This window comes from Hippopotamus amphibius, chromosome 14 (assembly GCF_030028045.1).
Source record: "Hippopotamus amphibius kiboko isolate mHipAmp2 chromosome 14, mHipAmp2.hap2, whole genome shotgun sequence".
NCBI lineage: Eukaryota > Metazoa > Chordata > Mammalia > Artiodactyla > Hippopotamidae > Hippopotamus > Hippopotamus amphibius.
The window spans coordinates 80226824-80244150 of NC_080199.1; the positions used below are offsets into that span (position 1 = coordinate 80226824).

The 17327-nt window shown below is 40.8% G+C and overlaps 1 protein-coding gene across 18 annotated transcripts in view; it reads right to left on the minus strand.

Moving 5' to 3' along the window:
* The window catches only part of PARP4 (poly(ADP-ribose) polymerase family member 4), a 105075-nt gene that overhangs the window by 19252 nt on the left and 68496 nt on the right, over nucleotides 1–17327 (minus strand). For all 18 annotated transcript variants that reach the window (XM_057707097.1, XM_057707089.1, XM_057707094.1 and 15 more), the window contains one exon: nucleotides 962–2764. In XM_057707097.1, the coding sequence (XP_057563080.1) occupies nucleotides 962–2764 (1803 nt within the window). The remainder of the gene's footprint in view (nucleotides 1–961; nucleotides 2765–17327) is intronic.

Genomic DNA, 17327 nt, shown 5'->3' on the forward strand with positions numbered 1-17327 from the left:
CCATAATTTCAGAAATAACAGGAGTGATCAAATGTGCCAACCAGCACTGAACTAGTACCAAGTGCCGTTTTTTAAACTTCTCAGCCACTTCTTATGGAGGTACTATCATTATACCCACTTTGCAGATGAGGACACTGAGGTACAAAAACTTACGCAACTTGTCCAAAGTCACACATCTAACCCGCAGCTGAAGCAGGATTTAAGCCCCAACTTTCTGGCTCCAGGGTCCATAGACCCTGCGTCCTGCATTGCTTTTGTGTACCTGCCTTCAGGTACGGGAAGCTGGACAGCAGGTCTACCACTCCATGAGGTAGACACTGTTATTATTCCCACCACATGGACGACTGAAAGACTGTCTGATTTGTCCCAAATCACAGTGGTACGGCTGGGACTCACACAGATACTGAACTACATTACATCAAAGCAAATTACAGACATGAAATTGGGTCTTAGTACCAGTGCAAGAACTAAATTTATAGAGTGTTTATTAGCGTCGCAAATGGAATGATAATCCCTAATGTAATCTTACGTGTTGAGTAATATTCCCAAGACCTCATGAGAAAATATTTAGAGGACACTTACAGCACTTGTGCTTTACTTCACAATGTGAAATTGGTGTGAACTGCAATGCATCAGTTTTAGAACCTAGGAAATTAAGGTCTTACCCATGACCTGTTCAGGGATGCTAACCTTCAGTTGAGGAATATTAACACTCACTTCCATGATATTCTGGCCTAACAGTTAAAAATGGGCAGGTAAACACCAGGCATCACCAAGCTCACTGTTTGTTCAATTGGCTTTTTTAAAAAGAAGCTTTCTCAGTGAAAGAAGCTGTGTTCAGGAATAAGTCCGGCACCTCACTGTGGACTAGTAACAGTTCGATGACTAGCTACTTTGAGTAGCGCTGTTTTCAACCCTGGAGCTAATTAGCCACAGACGTAAGGAGAAACAGGACTGATACCTCAGTCTGTAGCCTGAAGAGTTCAGTTGAAGGCACAAAGCTCCTCCTGTAGACCAGGCCGTCTGTTTCAGAAGAACATTCATGAAATAAAAAATCACACTGGAGAGGATGTGATGATGGAGTTCTGGCAGACAAATTTAATGCAGGAAAATCCCCGAAGGCACTGCCTGCAGGGCCAGATGGATCCACTGGCAGCTTGTACCTGGTGCTCAAAGGAGCTGGGATATTTGGAAAAGGAAGAGGAGAGGAACGAAGAGGAGAAAGAAGAGGAGGAAGAGAAGTAGGAGGAAGAGGAGGAGAAGGAGAAGAAAAGGTAAACCCCATGGGTGGACAAGGGGGAGGGGCTCCAGGAAGAGGAGGAGGGGGAGGGAGAGAACCTCCAAGAAGAAGAGGAGGAGGAGGAGGAGGGAGAGAACCTCCAGGAAGAGGAGGAGGAGGAGGAGGACAAGAGAGAAAACCTCCAGCAAGAGGAGGAGGAGGGAGAGAACCTTCAAGAACAGGAGGAGGAGGAGGAGGAGGGAGAGAACCTCCAGGAAGAGGAGGAAGAGGAGGAGAAGGAGGACAGAGAGAACCTCCAGGAAGAGGAGGAGGGGGAGGAATGGAAGAACCTCCAGGAAGAGGAGGAGGAGGAGGAGGAGGAGGACAGAGAGAACCTCCAGGAAGAGGAGGAGGGGGAGGAATGAAAGAACCTCCAGGAAGAGGAGGAAGAGGAGGAGGAGGAGGACAGAGAGAACCTCCAGGAAGAGGAGGAAGGGGAGGAATGAAAGAACCTCCAGGAAGAGGAGGAGGAGGAGGAGGAGGAGGAGGACAGAGAGAACCTCCAGGAAGAGGAGGAGGAGGAGGAATGAGAGAACCTCCAGGAAGAGGAGGAGGAGGAGGAGGAGGAGGAGGAGAAAAGGTAAACCCCATGGGTGGCCCAGTGGGAGGAGCTCCAGGAGGAAGGAAATAAAGATGCTGGGGTGGGCCAGAGCCCACCCCACAGGGAAGGCGAGCACTGTTGGGCGTGGCATCACTTTGGTCAATTAGAGGTGGCTGTGATTTGGAGCTAAACAAGGTACCTGAAAGAGCAGAACCAGAACCCAATCCCAAACATGGGCCCTGGGGAGGCAGCCTGGGAGGAGACCTCCTCTCAAGGGAAACGTCAGCACAACTGCCTGTCTCGAGGCCTCGGTCATTCTTAGAGGAACAGAACCGTTTGTGACCAGCAGAAGAACCCAAAGCAGCTAAGCTGGGAAGACAGAGGGAAGCGGAACCAACAGAGGGAGCAGCTTGGAAATGGTGGGAACCGTGGGCAGCAAAAACACTGCCAACAGCCTTTGTTTGTGAAACGGCTTCTGCAAACAGTGGTTTAGCTCCTATTCGTTGAAATGACTCCATCTGATCTAAACCCAATGTCTCCTCCACACCCACGCTTTCAAAACTGAGTGTTTCAGATTCTTCTCTGAACGGGGAACCTACGTAGCCCGTTTCAAAATCTTCAGAAGCTCCCAGAACAGACAGTGCAGAAACTTCGGTAAAATCTTCAGAATCTCCCAGGTTAGACTGTAGGGAACACGAGATCAAATCTCCAGAATCTTCCAGGTTAGATTGTGAGGAACCCAAGATAAAATCTTCAGAATCTTTCAGGTTAGATTGTGGGGAACCCAAGATAAAATCTTCAGAAACTTCCAGGTTAGATTGTGGGGAACCCAAGCTAAACATGTCAGAATCTTCAGAAACTCCCCGCTTAGGTGGTCTACATTTCCGTTTGGTCCGACGTTTCCATTTCAGTTTTTTGTTCCATTCTGAGGATGCTGAGAGAGCCTGTGCAGAAGGAAAGTGACAGCGTAAGGGAAGCACAGGACAAGCAGACACACTTCTCATCAGTCATGCAATTGCTCATCCCAGAGCACTGAAAAGAGCAGACATCCAAGATGACTTAAGTACAATGCCCTTACTTGATAGATGTGGAGTCTGAGAGCTGGAGACAAGAGCAATGATAAATACACCAAAGGTCTTAATCTCTCCTTGTTCCTAGAATCTTGGAATTTTAAACACCTCTTACTTTCCACAAGAGGAAACTGAGGACCATAGAAGGGACTTGCCCAAGGCTTGACAATTAGCAATATCATAGCATTAAAGTAGCCCTAAAATAAGCTGATAAAGTGAATAAATTATTCCAGTCTTTTATACTGCTTTATAGCAATATTAAGAAAATGAGAAAATGGAAAAAAATGTCAAAAGCTTTAAAGTAACTACATTAATATGCCTTTTATATCAGAATATGAAAGTGTATAAAACATAAAGGGAATGAGGGATGTTATGTCACTACTATTATTTGAATATAATTTAAAGAGTATTTCTTAAAAACATGCATGTACATAAAATCAAATTTTATATGAATTACCAGTGCTTGAGATATTTTGGAAATAATCAGCTTTTAATTTTATCAGTGTAAATGAGCGTTTTTAAAAAAAGTAGTCCCTTCCCAATTCAGACAAATCTCAAGTGTACATTTAAATAATTAATATTGCAGAACATATGACAAGACACATTTCAAAATAATATTTAAAAATAATGCTAATCTAGTTAAATTTTTCTTAGATGAGCAAAGTGAAAAAGAGCAAGTGATGCACCAAATCCATCAGACGTCACAGAATTTTATAAAATTACAGTAATTATAACAGACTGATTTGTGGCAGAATAGATGGTCCAGCAACAGATCCTAAAACGTGGGGATTTAGCAGATGATAAAGATGGCATTTCAAACCAATTCAAGAAAAAGAAGAATTATTCAATAAATGGTGTTGGGAAAAGTGGGAAGCCATCTGGGAAAGAATAAAGTTGTTTCCATACGTCTTATCTTATACCAGGAAAGATTCCTATTGGGTGAAAATTTAAATGTAAACATGAAACCATAAAATCACTTGAAGAAATAAATAATGGGAAATTTTTAAAAAGCATAATATTTGAATAGGAAAGCTATTTCTAAGCATGGTGAAAGAGAAAGCAGTACAAAACAAAAGCAAGAAACCCAAAGATTAAAAAATCTGACTGCATTAACATATATGCATGACAAAAAGGTGATAAACAGCATCAAAATACAAATGGCAAACTGGGAAACAAATTTTTGCAACTTATATCATAAAGCACTAATTTTCCTAATATATAATTTCCCTGAAATCAGTAAGAAAATGACTAATATCACAAATAAAAAAGATAAAAGATATTAGCAGATAATACCTAGAAAAGGTGAATATGTAGGGCTCTTAGGAATATGAAAACATGCTCCTCTTCATTCATAAAGAAAGAAATGAAAATTAAAATTTCAACAATAACTTTTTACCTATCGGATCTGCAAAGATCAAAAATTTGAATAATGCACTGGGTTAGAGAGGGAACAGAGTAACGGCCACTCCTGTGCTGCTGATGTAAGCGTGAACTGATACAACCTATATAGAGGCAATTTGGTGACAGCTAATGAAACATTTCAAAATAGATTTGGGTATAATCGACATACGAGGGTGAGTCAAAAATAATCCGCACTCCAGTTATATTAAAACGTCTGTTGGCGGCACTGTCTTATCAGCGCTTTCTGGTCAAGGCTACTGTCTCCCCAGTCACTGCTGTGCAGGTGTGAATGTGTTACATCAGTTCATCTGCAACTGTGGTGCAAGCAGAACAGATGCCCCACTTGTCATTCTCACAAAAGAAGAGCAGCGTGCAGTGATTCGTTTGTTGTGGTCTGAGGGTGTACCTGGTGCCATTATTTATTGAAGACTGTGCACAGTATGGAGAAAGTGTTTTGTTGCAAAGACGTGTATGAATGGATAGAGATGCTTATTGAAGAGCTGAAGCCTAAACTTTGGATTAAATGCAGAGGACGGCTATCCAAGGGCGTTGTGATCTTGCGTGACAATGCACACCTGCACACTGCTGCCCACACTGTCGACACTCTGCAAACACTTCGTTTTGAGGAGTTAAAGCATCTCCTTATAGACCTGATCTTGTTCCATCGGACTTTTACCTGTTTGGTCCCCTGAAAGCAGCCCTACAAGGACGAAGATTCACTTCTGAGGAAGAAGTGAAGACGGTGCATTCATGGCTCGCAGCTCAGCCTAAAACATTTTTTAATGAGGGAATACAAGAGCTTGTTGACAGATGGACAAAGTGTATTGAAAAGCAAGGAGATTATGTCAAAAAATAATACAAAAATAATATTTGTATTTGTCTTTTCTAAAAGTTAATTAACACAAATTCTACAGCCAGAGTGTGGATAATTTTTGACTCACCCTTGTATTTAACTCTTTAAGAAACTGTCAAAGACTTTTCTAAAACAGTTGCAGCATTTTACATCCCCACAAGCAGCGTGTGAGCGTTACACAGGGCCACACCCTGGCCACGTGGTATGGGTGTTCCCTTCCAGGCCATTCTCGTGGGTGTGTGGAGGTATCTCACTGTGGCTCCAACCCGCATTTCCTTATGTGACTGACCAGGCTGAGCACCTTTTCATTTGCATGTTTGCCATCTGTCTATCTTCTTTGGTGAAGTGTCTGTTCAAATCTTTTGCTTATTGTTTTATCAGGTTGTTTTCTTATTATTGAATTATAAGATTTCTTTATATATTTTAGATAAGCATATTTGTCAGATATGTTCTGCAAACATTTTCTCCTGGTCTGTGGTCTGCCCATTCACTGTCTTAGCAGTGTCTTCTGAAGAGTAAAAGTTTTTGATATTAATGAAGTCCAATCCACCAATTTTTTTATAGTTTGTTTTTTTTATTTAGGAAACCTTTGACTAACCCTAATTCATTAAGATTTTCTCCTCTGTTTTCTTCCAGATATTCTAGTTTCAGTTGTTACATTCAAGTCAATAATCCAGTCAATCTTTTTAGACAGTGTGAGCTAAGGGTAGAGGGGTTTTGTTTTGTTTTTTTGGTATATGGCTATCCAATTATTCTAGAACTGTTTGTTGAAAAGATCATTTTTCCCCCATTGAATTGCCTTGGCACTTTTGTAGAAAGTCAAATTGACCCTATGTGTGTGGATATATTTCTAGACTCTCTATTCCAATGGTCTAGATGTCCATTTTATGTCAATACCACACTCTCCTAATTACTGTAGCTTTATAAGTCTTGATATCAGATAGTGTAAGGCTTCCAACCTCTTCTTCCCTTTCAAAGTTGTTTTAGCTAGCTTTACATTTACATACAAAATTTAGAAAAGTTTATCAAGGTGGGCCCAATATAATCACACAAGTCCTTGAAAGCAGAAGGGAGATGAAGAAGGGAAGTCAGAGGTTTGAAGTGTGAGAAGGACTTGAGCTGCTGTTGCTGGTTGTGAAGACGGAGAAAGGAGACCATGAAGCTGGGAATCTAAGCAGCATCTAGAAGCTGAGAACAAGGCCACAACTGACAGCCAACAGGGAAATGGGGGCCACAGCCTTACGAGAGCATGGGGTAGGACTGCCATTAACCTAAATTCACCCCCAGAGCCTTCAGAAAGAAATGCAGCTCAGATGACACCTTATTCTCAGCCTTGTGAAGCCCAGATCAGAGAAACCGGCTGAGCCCATCAGACCTCTGATCTACAGAACTGAGATAACCAATAAATCTTGTTTTATGTGGCTCAGTCTGTGGTATTTGTTATGGCAGCAACAGAAATGAGTACACAAGCGGTTCCTTTATTCTACTTACTTCAGATTTAATTTGATCATATTAAAGTGGAAGCTTATGGGGCTTCCCTGCCAGTCCAGTGGTTAAGACTCCCAGCTGCCACTGCAGGGGGTGCCAGTTTCATTTCTGGTCGGGGTACTAAGATCCCACATGCCGAGCAGCCAAAGAAATAATAATAATAATAAAAAGAAGAAGAAGAATACTAAAAAAAAAACCCTGAAAGCTTATGTCACTGTTTTGAGACTTTTTTTAACATAAGCATTTAATACTATAAATTTCCCTTTGAGCACAGCTATAATACTATCCCACAAATTTTGTTGTGTTTTCATTTTCATTCAGTTCAAAATATTTTCTACTTTCTCTTCTGATCCCTTCTTTGACCCATGGTTTATTTAAAGTGTGTTGTTTATCTTCCAAATCTTTGGGGGATTTTCCAGATATCTTACTGTTATTGACTTCTATTTTAATTCCATTGTGCTCAGATAACTGCTTTGTATAAATCCAATCCTCTTAACGTATGGAGACTTTTTAAATGCCCCATAAGATGGTCTATCTTGATAAATGCTCTGGGTGCACTTGAAAAGAATATGTACTCTCTTGTGTTGGGGGGGATGTTAAATCCATAGGTCGATTTGGTTGATAATGTTATTCAGGTCTTCTATATCTATTTTGTGTACTTGTTCCATAATAATTAAGAAATGAGCCTTGAAATCTGATATTAATTGTGGATTGTCTGTCTCTACTTTTGGCTCTGTAAGTTTCTATTTCATGTATTTTTGAAGTGCTGTTTCTAGGTAAACAAACATTTAGGACTGTAGGGGCCTCTTGATCAATTAATCCCTTTATTATTATGAAACAAACCATAGAGAGGTTTCTCTAGTTTGTTCTGAAATCTACAATGAAAAAAATATTAGGTTTTATCTTCCACTTCTTTCTGTGTTTGTAGTTTGAGTATAGTAATATTTTCCCATCATTCTGATGCATTTAGTTTCTTATATTTAAAATGAATTTATAGTCCATATATGGTTGATCTTACTTAAACAATTTTTTTTATTTTTAGTTTAAAAAATTGTCTTTTGTTTTATTTATTTATTTATTTTGGCTGCACCATGCAGCTTGCAGGATCTTAGTTCCCTGACCAGGGATCGACCCTGGGTCTCCAGCAGTGGAAGCACAGAGTCCTAACCACTGGACTGCCAAGGAAATCCTGGGTCTTACTTTTTAATTCCATCTGACAATCTCTGCTTTTTTTATAAAAAAAAAAAAAAAAGACGGAGGTCACTGGCTTTTTTTTTTTTTTTTTTTTTTATTTATTTATCGGCTGCATTGGGTTTTCATTGCTGTGCACGGGCTTTTCTCTAGTTGCAGAGAGTGGGGGCTCCTCTTTGTTGTGGTGCATGGGCTCCTCGTTGCGGTGGCTTCTCCTGTTGCAGAGCACGGGCTCTAGGCATGCAGGCTTCAGTAGTTGTGGCTCACAAGCTCTTGAGCACAGGCTCAGTAGTTGGAGCACATGGGCTCCAAGGCATTTGGGATCTTCCTGGAGCAGGGATTGAACCCACGTTCCCTGCATTGGCAGGCAGATTCTTAACCACTGCCCCACCAGGGAAGTCCCAATGTCTGCTTTTTAATTGGAGTGTTTACACCACTTACATTTAATGTGATTATCAATATAGTTAGATTAAAACCTACCATCAGATTAATCATTTTGTATCTGTCCTATTTGTTCTTCTCTTTTTCTTCTTTTCCTACCCTTTCTTAGATGAGTGTTTTTTATGACTATATTTTAGTCTTTGTTAGGTTATTAGCTATGCCACTGGTTATTTTTTTCTTTTTAAAGTGGTTGCTTTAAGGTTTATAATATACACCCTTAACTCATGGATACCCAACTTGAAGTAATACTATACCACTTCACATACAGAATAAGGTCCTTAAAAAAATAATACTTCCCCTCTCCTTGCCTTCTGCCATAATACATTTTACTTCTACGTTTGCTTTGACTCCTACAATATATTATTATTATTTTTGCTTTAAAGGCAATTATATTTTAAAGACATTTAAAGAATAAGAAAAAACCAGTTTATATTTAGAGTTCCCACTTCCAATGCTCTTCTTTGTGTAGCTCTGGTTCTTTGTGTAGGGTTTCCATCTGGTTATCATTTTCCTTCCAAGGGTTTTACTCAGAAGGAAACATTTACTATTAAACATTAACTATAGTGAAGGTCTTGTACCGATAAACTCTTTCAGATTTTGTATTTCTGAAAGGGTTTTTTATTTCACCTTCACTTTTTTCCCTTTTTTAAACTGTGGTAAAGTACACATAACATATAACTTACCATCTTAACCATTTTTAAGTGAACAGTTCAGTGGTATTCAATACATTCACATTGTTGTACAGCCATCACCACCATCCATGCCCCTAACTCTTCTTATCTTCTGAAACTGAAAATCTATTCCTATTAACCAATAACTTCCTATTCTCCCGTCCCCCCAGTCCCTGACAACCACCATTCTACTTTCTGTCTCAAGTCACCATTGTGACTACTCTAAACACCTCATATAAGTGGGCTCACACCATATTTGTCGTTTTGTGACTGGCCTAATGTCCTCCAGGTTCATCCATGTTGTCGCTGAATAATCCACTGAGGGTCTGCACCACATTCTACGTAGCCATTCACCCACTGACAGGCACTTAAGATGCCTCCATGTTTTAGCTATTGTGAATAATGCTGCTGTGAACACATATATACAAATATCTCTTCGAGACTCTGCTGTCACTTATTCTGGGTATACACCCTCAAGCAGAATTGCTAGGTCATATAGTAATTCTGTTTTTAAGTTTTTGAGGAATTACCATATCGTTTTCCACAGCAGTTGTGGAAAAATCACCACAGCTGAGCTGTAAAGTTACCATTTGACGTTTCCCCCAACAGTGCACAAGAGTTCTAACCTCTCCATATCCTCAGCAACACTTGTTGTTTACTGGGTTGTTTTGTTTTGTTTTGATGTTGCCATCCTAATGGATGTTAGGTGGTATTTCATTATAGCTTTGATTTGTATTTCACTAATAATTAGTGATGTTGAGCATCTTTTCATGTGCCTATTTGGCCATTCATGTATCTTCTTTGGAGAAATGTCTGTTCAAGTCCTTTGTTCATTTTTTTAAAAGATTTTTTAAAAAATTTATTTATTTTTATTTTGGGTTGCATTGGGTCTTCGTTGCTGCAGGCGGGCTTTCTCTAGTTTTGATGATAGGGGCTCCTCTTCATTGCAGTGCGCAGGCTTCTCATGCAGTGGCTTCTCTTGCTGTGGAGCATGGGCTCTACGCATGTGGGCTTAGTAGTTGTGGCTCTTGGGCTTAGTTGCTCTGCAGCATGTGGGATCCTCCTGGGCCAGGGATTGAACCCATGTCCCCTGCATTGGGAGGCAGATTCTTCACCACTGTGCCACCAGGGAAGCCCACTTTGCTCATTTTTGAATGGGGTTATTTCTTTTGTTATTGTTGAGTTTTAGGAGTTCTTATATATTCTGGACATTAATTCCTTATTGGACATATAATTTTCAAATTTTTTCTCCCATTCTGTGGGTTGTCTTTTTATTCTGTAGTTATTGTCTTTTGATGAACAAAATTTTTAATTTTCATGAAGTCCAATTTGCCTATCTTTTCCTTTGTTACCTGTGCCTTTGATGTCGTATCCAAGAAATCACTGCCAAATCCAGTGTGGTGAAGCTTTGGTCTTAGGTTTTCTTCTTTTATTTATTTATTTATTTATTTATTTGGCTGTGCCAGGTCTTAGCTGCGGCATGCAGGATCTTTAGTCATGGCATGCAGGATCTTTTAGTTGCAGCATGTGGGATCTAGTTCCCTGACCAGGGATCGAACCCAGGCCCCCAGCATTGGGAGTGTGGAGTCTTAACCACTGGATGACCAGGGAAGTCCCCTATGTTTTCTTCTATAATTTTTTTTTTTTTGGTCTTATATTTAGGTCCTTGATCCATTTTGAGTTAATTTTTGTATATGGGCTTAGGTAAGGGTCCAGCTTCATTCTTTTGCATATGAATCACTGGTTTTTCCAACATTATTTGTTGAAAAGACTGTCTTTTCTCCACTGAAAGGTCTTGGCACACTTCTTAAAAAACATCTGACTCTGTACAGGTGGGTTTATTTCTGTGCTTTCTATTCTATCTCATTGGTTTATAAGTCTGATTTTATGTCACTATCACACTTTTGATTACTGTAGCTTTGGAGTAAGTTTTAAAACCAGGAAGTGTGCATCCTCCAGTTTTGTTCTTCTTTTCCAAGATTTTTTTGGCTATTTGGGGTCCCTTTTGATTCCATGTGAATTTTAGAATCGGCTTTTCTATTTCTGCAAAAAAAGGTCACTGAGATGTCAATAGAGATTGCATTGAATCTGTAGATAGCTTTTGGTCATACTGACATTTTAACAATGTTAAGTCTTCTGTTGTTTTAGTCTTCAAGTTCACTGTTCTTTCTTCTGCCTACTCAAATCTGCCTTTGAATCCCTCTAGTGAATTTCTCATTTTAGTTATTATACTTTTTCGCTCCACAATTTCTTTTTGGTTTCTTCTAACGTCTTTTTTTTTTTTTTTTTTTAAAGGAACTTTTATTGAGGTACAGTTCACAGGCAATAAACAGCATATATTTAGATTGTACAATCTGGTATCCCAATCTCCCAATTCATTTCCCTGCAACTCTCCTCGCTTTCTCCACTTGGTGTCCATATGTTTGTTCCCTACATCTGTGTCTCTATTTCTGCCTTGCAAACCAGTTGATTTGTACCATTTTTCTATAGTCCACATATATATGTTAATATACGATATTTGTTTTTCTCTTTCTGACTCACTTCACTCTGTATGACAGTCTCTAGGATCATCCATGTCTCTACAAATACCCGTTTATCTACTAACTTTGGGTTTTGTTTGCTCTTCTTTCTCTAGTTTCTTCAGGTGTGAGGTTAGATTGTTTATTTGGGATTTTTCTTGTTTCTTGATGTAGGATTGTATTGCTATAAACTTCCCTCTTAGAACTGCCTTTGCTGCATCCCATAGGTTTTGGATTGTTGTGTTTTCATTGTCATTTGTCTCTAGCTATTTTTTGATTTCCTCTTTGATTTCTTCAGTGATCTCTGTTATTTATTAGCGTATTGTTTATCCTCCATGTGTTTGTGTTTTTTACAGTTTTTTTCCTGTAATTGATTTCTAATCTCATAGCGTTGTGGTCGGAAAAGATACTTGGTATGATTTCAATTTTCTTGAATTTACCAAGGCTTGATTTATGACCCCAAATGTGATCTACCCTGGAGAATGTTTCATGTGCACTGGAGAAGAACATGTAATCTGCTGTTTTTGGATGTAATGTCCTATAGATATCTATTAAATCAAGCTTATTTATTGTGTCATTTAAAGCTTGTGTTTCCTTATTAATTTTCTATCTGGGTGATCTGTCCATTGGCAAAGTGGGGTGTTAAAGTCCCCCACTACAATTGTGTTCCTGTCGATTTCCTCTTTCATAGCTGTTAGCATTTGCCTTATGTATTGAGGTGCTCCTATATTGGGTGCATATATATTTATAATTGTTATCTCCTCTTCTTGGATGGATCCCTTGATCTTTATGTAATGTCCTTTCTTGTCTCTTGTAACATTATTTTAATGTCTATTTTATCTGATATGAGTATCGCTACTCCAGCTTTCTTTTGATTTCCATTTGCATGGAATATCTTTTTCCATCCTCTCACTTTCAGTCTGTATGTGTCCCTAGGTCTGAAGTGGGTCTCTTGTAGACAGCATATATATGGGCCTTGTTTTTGTATCCATTCAGCCAGTCTGCGTCTTTTGGTTGGTGCATTTAGTCCATTTACATTCAAGGTAATTATTGATATGTATGTTCCTGGTACCATTTTCTTAATTGTTTTGTTGTTGTCTTTGTAGGTCCTTTTCTTCTCTTATGTTTCCCGCTTAGAGAAGTTCCTTTAGCATTTGGTGTAAGGCTGGTTCGGTGGTGCTGAATTCTCTTAGCTGTTGCTTGTCTGTAAAGCTTTTGATTTCTCCGTCGAATCTGAATGAGATCCTTGCTGGGCAGAGTATTCTTGGTTGTAGGTTCTTCCCTTTCATCACTTTAAATATATCATGCCACTCCCTTCTGGCTTGCAGAGTTTCTGCTGAGAAATCAGCTGTTACCCTGATGGGAGTTCCCTTGTATGTTATTTGTCATTTTTCCCTTGTTGCTTTTAATAACTTTTCTCTGTCTTTAATGTTTGTCAATTTGACTACTGTATGTCTTGGCGTGTTTCTCCTTGGGTTTATCCTGCCTGGGACTCTCTGAGCTTCCTGGACTTGGGTAGCTGTTTCCTTTCCCATGTTAGGGAAGTTTTCAACTATAATCTCTTCCAGTATTTTCTCAGGTCCTTTCTCTCTCTCTTCTCTTTCTGGGACCCCTATAATGCAAATGTTGGTGCGATTAACATTGTCCCAGAGGTCTCTTAGGCTGTCTTCAGTTCTTTTCATTCTTTTTTCTTTATTCTTTTCCGCATCAGTGATGATCACCATTCTGTCTTCCAGGTCACTTATTCGCCCTTCTGCTTCAGTTAATCTGCTATTGGTTCCTTCTAGTGTATTTTTCATTCCAGTTATTGTGTTGCATATCTCTGTTTGTTTGCTCTTTTATTCTTCTAGGTCTTTGGTAATCTTTTTGATCTTTGCATCCAGTCTTTTTTCAAAGTCCTGGATCATCTTCACCATTATTCTGAATTCTTTTTCTGTACGGGTGCCTATCTCCTCTTCATTTAGTTGTTTTTCTGGGGCTTTATCCTGTCCCTTCATCTGGTACAAAGTCCTCTGCTTTTTCATTTTCTCTCTCTTTCTGTGGCTGTGGTTTTCAGTTCCACAAGATGAAATACTGCTGATACTGGTGTCTGCCCTCTTGTGGAGGAAGCTATCTAGGAGGCTTGTGGGTGCTTCCTTATGGGAGGGACTGATGGTGGGTAGGGCTGGGTGGGTGGAGCTCAGTAAAACTTTAATCTGCTTGTCTGCCAATGGGTGGGGCTGTGTTCCCACCCTGGTGGTCGTTTGGCCTGAGGCAACCCAGCACTGGAGCTTACAGGCTCTTTGGTGGGGCTAATGGTGGACTCTGGGAGGGCTCACACCAATGAGCACTTCCCAGAAACCCTGCCACCAGTGCCCCCGTCTCCTCAGTGAGCCACAGCTGCCCCCACCTCTGCAGGCAAACCCCCAACACCAGCAGGTAGTCTGGTTCAGTCGCCTATGGGGTCACTGCACCTTCCCCCTGGGTCCTGGTGAGCACACTATTTTGTGTGCCCTCCAAGAGTGGAGTCTCTCTTTCCACCAGTCCTGTGGAGGTCCTGCAATCAAGTCCTGCTGGCTTTCAAAGTCTGATTCTCTGGGGATTCCTCCTCCCATTGCTGGACTCCCAGGTTGGGAAGCCTGACGTGGAGCTCAGGACCCTCACTTTAGTGGGTGGACTTCTGCAGTATACCTGCTCTCCAGTTTGAGAGTCACCCGCCCAGCATTTATGGGATTTGATTTTAACGTGATTGCACCCCTCCTACTGTCTCATTGCAGCTTCTCCTTTGTCTCTGGATGTGGGGTGTCTTTTTTGGTTAGTTCCAGTGTCTTTCTGTTGATGATTGTTCAGCAGTTAGTTGTAATTCTGGTGCTCTTGCAAGAGGGAGTGAGCGCACGTCCTCCTACTCCGCCATCTTGATCCTATCTCCTCTTCTAACGTCTTTTATCTCTTTGTTGATACTTCCAGTTTGTTCACACATTGTTTTCTTGACTTTCTCCACATGTTCTTATTTATTTATTTATTTTTGGCTGTGCTGGGTCTTAGTTGTGGTACACAGGATCCCCATTGAAGCATGTGGGCTCTTCGTTGCAGCATGCAGGCTTCTCTCTAGTTGTGGCGTGAGCGTTTTCTCTTCTCTACTTGTGGCATGCAGGCTCCAGGGTGCATGGGCGCTGTAGTTGTGGTGCATGTGTTCCAGAGCATGTGGGCTCTGTAGTTTGTGGTACGTGGGCTCTCTAGTTGAGGTGTGAGAGCTCTGTAGCTGTGGCATGAAGGCTTAGTTGCCCTGTGGCATGTGGAATCTTAGTTCCCTGACCGGGGATTGAACCCGAGTCCCCTGCATTAGAAGGTGGATTCTTTACCACTGGACCACCAGTGAAGTCCCGCCACATGTTCTCTGAGAATCTTTGAGACCGTTTTTTAAAAGTCTTTAATATGTCTGCCATTAAGCCTTTTTCAGGGACAATTTCTGTTGATTGGAGAATTACTCTCCTGTTTCCTTGTGTGCTTGTGACTTTCTGCTGAACACTGGACATTTTAACCTAATACTGTGGTAATTCCCTTTCCCAGGGTTTGCTGTATTTTTGTTATTGTTTTTATTTTCTGTGAGTGTTGTAGGCTGTCTCTGTGCTGAGGAACAGCCTGAAATGTAAGCTTAATGTCTTCTTAGGTCTTTTCTCAGCCTATTCTTGGGCATGTGCAGTCACTTTCTAATTTTCCCCATATAGGCAGTTGTTTTGGAATGTCCTAGGCTTTAATATCTGGCTCCAAAAGGGGCGCAGCAAAAAATGAAGGGGGAAAAAAGGTGCAGGCCTCCTGGAAGTCACTTCAGCTACAGCGGGGAGGGGCTTGTAACAGTAGAGGAAGGTGCAAGAAAAAAGTCCACCTGTGTCTTTGCCTGCACCTCTGTGATCAGAGAACAGATCCCCACTATTTGAGGACAGGGTCCTTTTGCCCACCCTAGCTCCTACAAGCTGTGTACAAGATGCTCCAGGAACATGTGTATACTCCCTGCTACATGGCTGTGGAAGGGGATTGGTAGCTGCTATTGTGCTAAGAGCTGAATTTGACTGAAATTAACCACAATTTACCAGTCAAAGCCTTCCCCTGGATGCTGCAAGCCTTCAATAGACCCCAGAGTTCCAAGATAGTTATATCAGACAGATTCTGCCAGTGCAGCTTTTGTGTAGGCTGTAGAGGAGTAACCAAAGTTTCTCACTTTCCTCCTCTTTCCCTTCAAGTTCACAATCTTCAGTTAGGCTTAACTGTCATCATATACTAAGGGACCACGCTGGCTCTTCAGAGAGAAATGCTGAAATTGGGAGGGTGCAGGCTTCTAACCACAGTTCCAGAACTGAGTTTGTTGCTAATAACAGTTAAAGCATTGACTTTTTAAAATTATTTACTTTAAAGATTAGATCAGTTATTATTTTTTATAAAATCTCTGCCTCTTATGTGTTTTCAATGAGCTTCCATGAGTGAGAAGGAAAGGAGTGGATGGGGGAGTGTACAAGGAACTGTGCCTGAATCGAGGTGCCTGCCCCACCCTCCTCGGGCGTGAGCGGGAGCCCCGTCCCTCATATGTGTTGTAAGAGGAAAGGTGTTGAGCACCAGTGAGGGACCATCTAATAAATAAGGACACTGAGGCTCCCTGAGTGCAAGCCAGGAGGGCAGAGCCAGGGCCGTCCCAGAGCTCTCCTTCTGAGCGCTCCTGCTTCCTGTCACTGACCCGAACTGAAACAATTCCAAGTGGATTGTTTACTCTTCACATTTTAGTGAGTAAAGTAAATCCTGAGGGAGAATCGAGGCTTCCATATTTTTGCTAAATTAGATGGTTCATTCAGAAAAATTATTTTGGCTAAAATAAAATAAATGACCAAGTCATCAATTTAATTTGTAATTTTGTAATTTGTAATTTTTTTATCTTATGTGTTTGGATCTGGGAGTATCAAGGTTCAAAGTATTTGCAAAATTAGTATGAAATAATTCATGATCACACTGTGGTAAAACCCAAAGGGATTTAAAACCAATTTTGGGGACTTCCCTGGTGGCACAGTGGTTAAGACTCTGTGTTCCCAATGCTGGGGGCCTGGGTTCAATCCCTGGCCAGGGAACTAGATCCCACATGCATGCCACAACTAAGAGTCCACATGCTGCAACTATGGAGCCCTGTGAGCCATAACTAAGGAGGCCCAGAGTTGCAACTAAGGAGCCTGCCTGCCACAACTAAGACCCGGAGCAACCAAATAAATTAAAAAAAAATTTCTTCTGAAAATAAACTTAAAAAATTTATAAACAATACACATGCATGATGATAAAATTAGAAAATATAGGTGGATGGCAAGAAGAAAAAAATCACACAGAATCTCATATCCAATATCTGTTTGTCGTATATCTCTCCAGACCTTTTCTGTGTGTTTGACACATATTTGAAAGAAATATATATTTCCCAGGACCCATTTTGACAATACAACTTTCTTGTTTAAAGGATAACAGCTGATTCTTTGTTGTATATCAGACAGTTTCAAAACATGGTACTCAGGACTTCCCTGGTGGCACAGTGGTTAAGAATCTACCTGCCAATGCAGAGGACACAGGTTTGATCCCTGGCCTGGGAAGATCCACATGCTGCAGAGCAGCTAAGCCCATACACCACAACTACTGAGCCCGAGTGCTGCAACTACTGAAGCCTGCTTGCCTAGAGCCCATGCTCTGCAACAAGAGAAGCCACCACAATGAGAAGCCCATGCACCACAGTGAAGAGTAGCCCCCAGTTGCCACAACTAAAGAAAGACCATGCGCAGCAATGAAGACCCAACACAGCCAAAAAATAAATAAAAAATAAATAAAAGTAGAACAGGAACATTAAAACAAAACAAAACAAAAAGAACCAA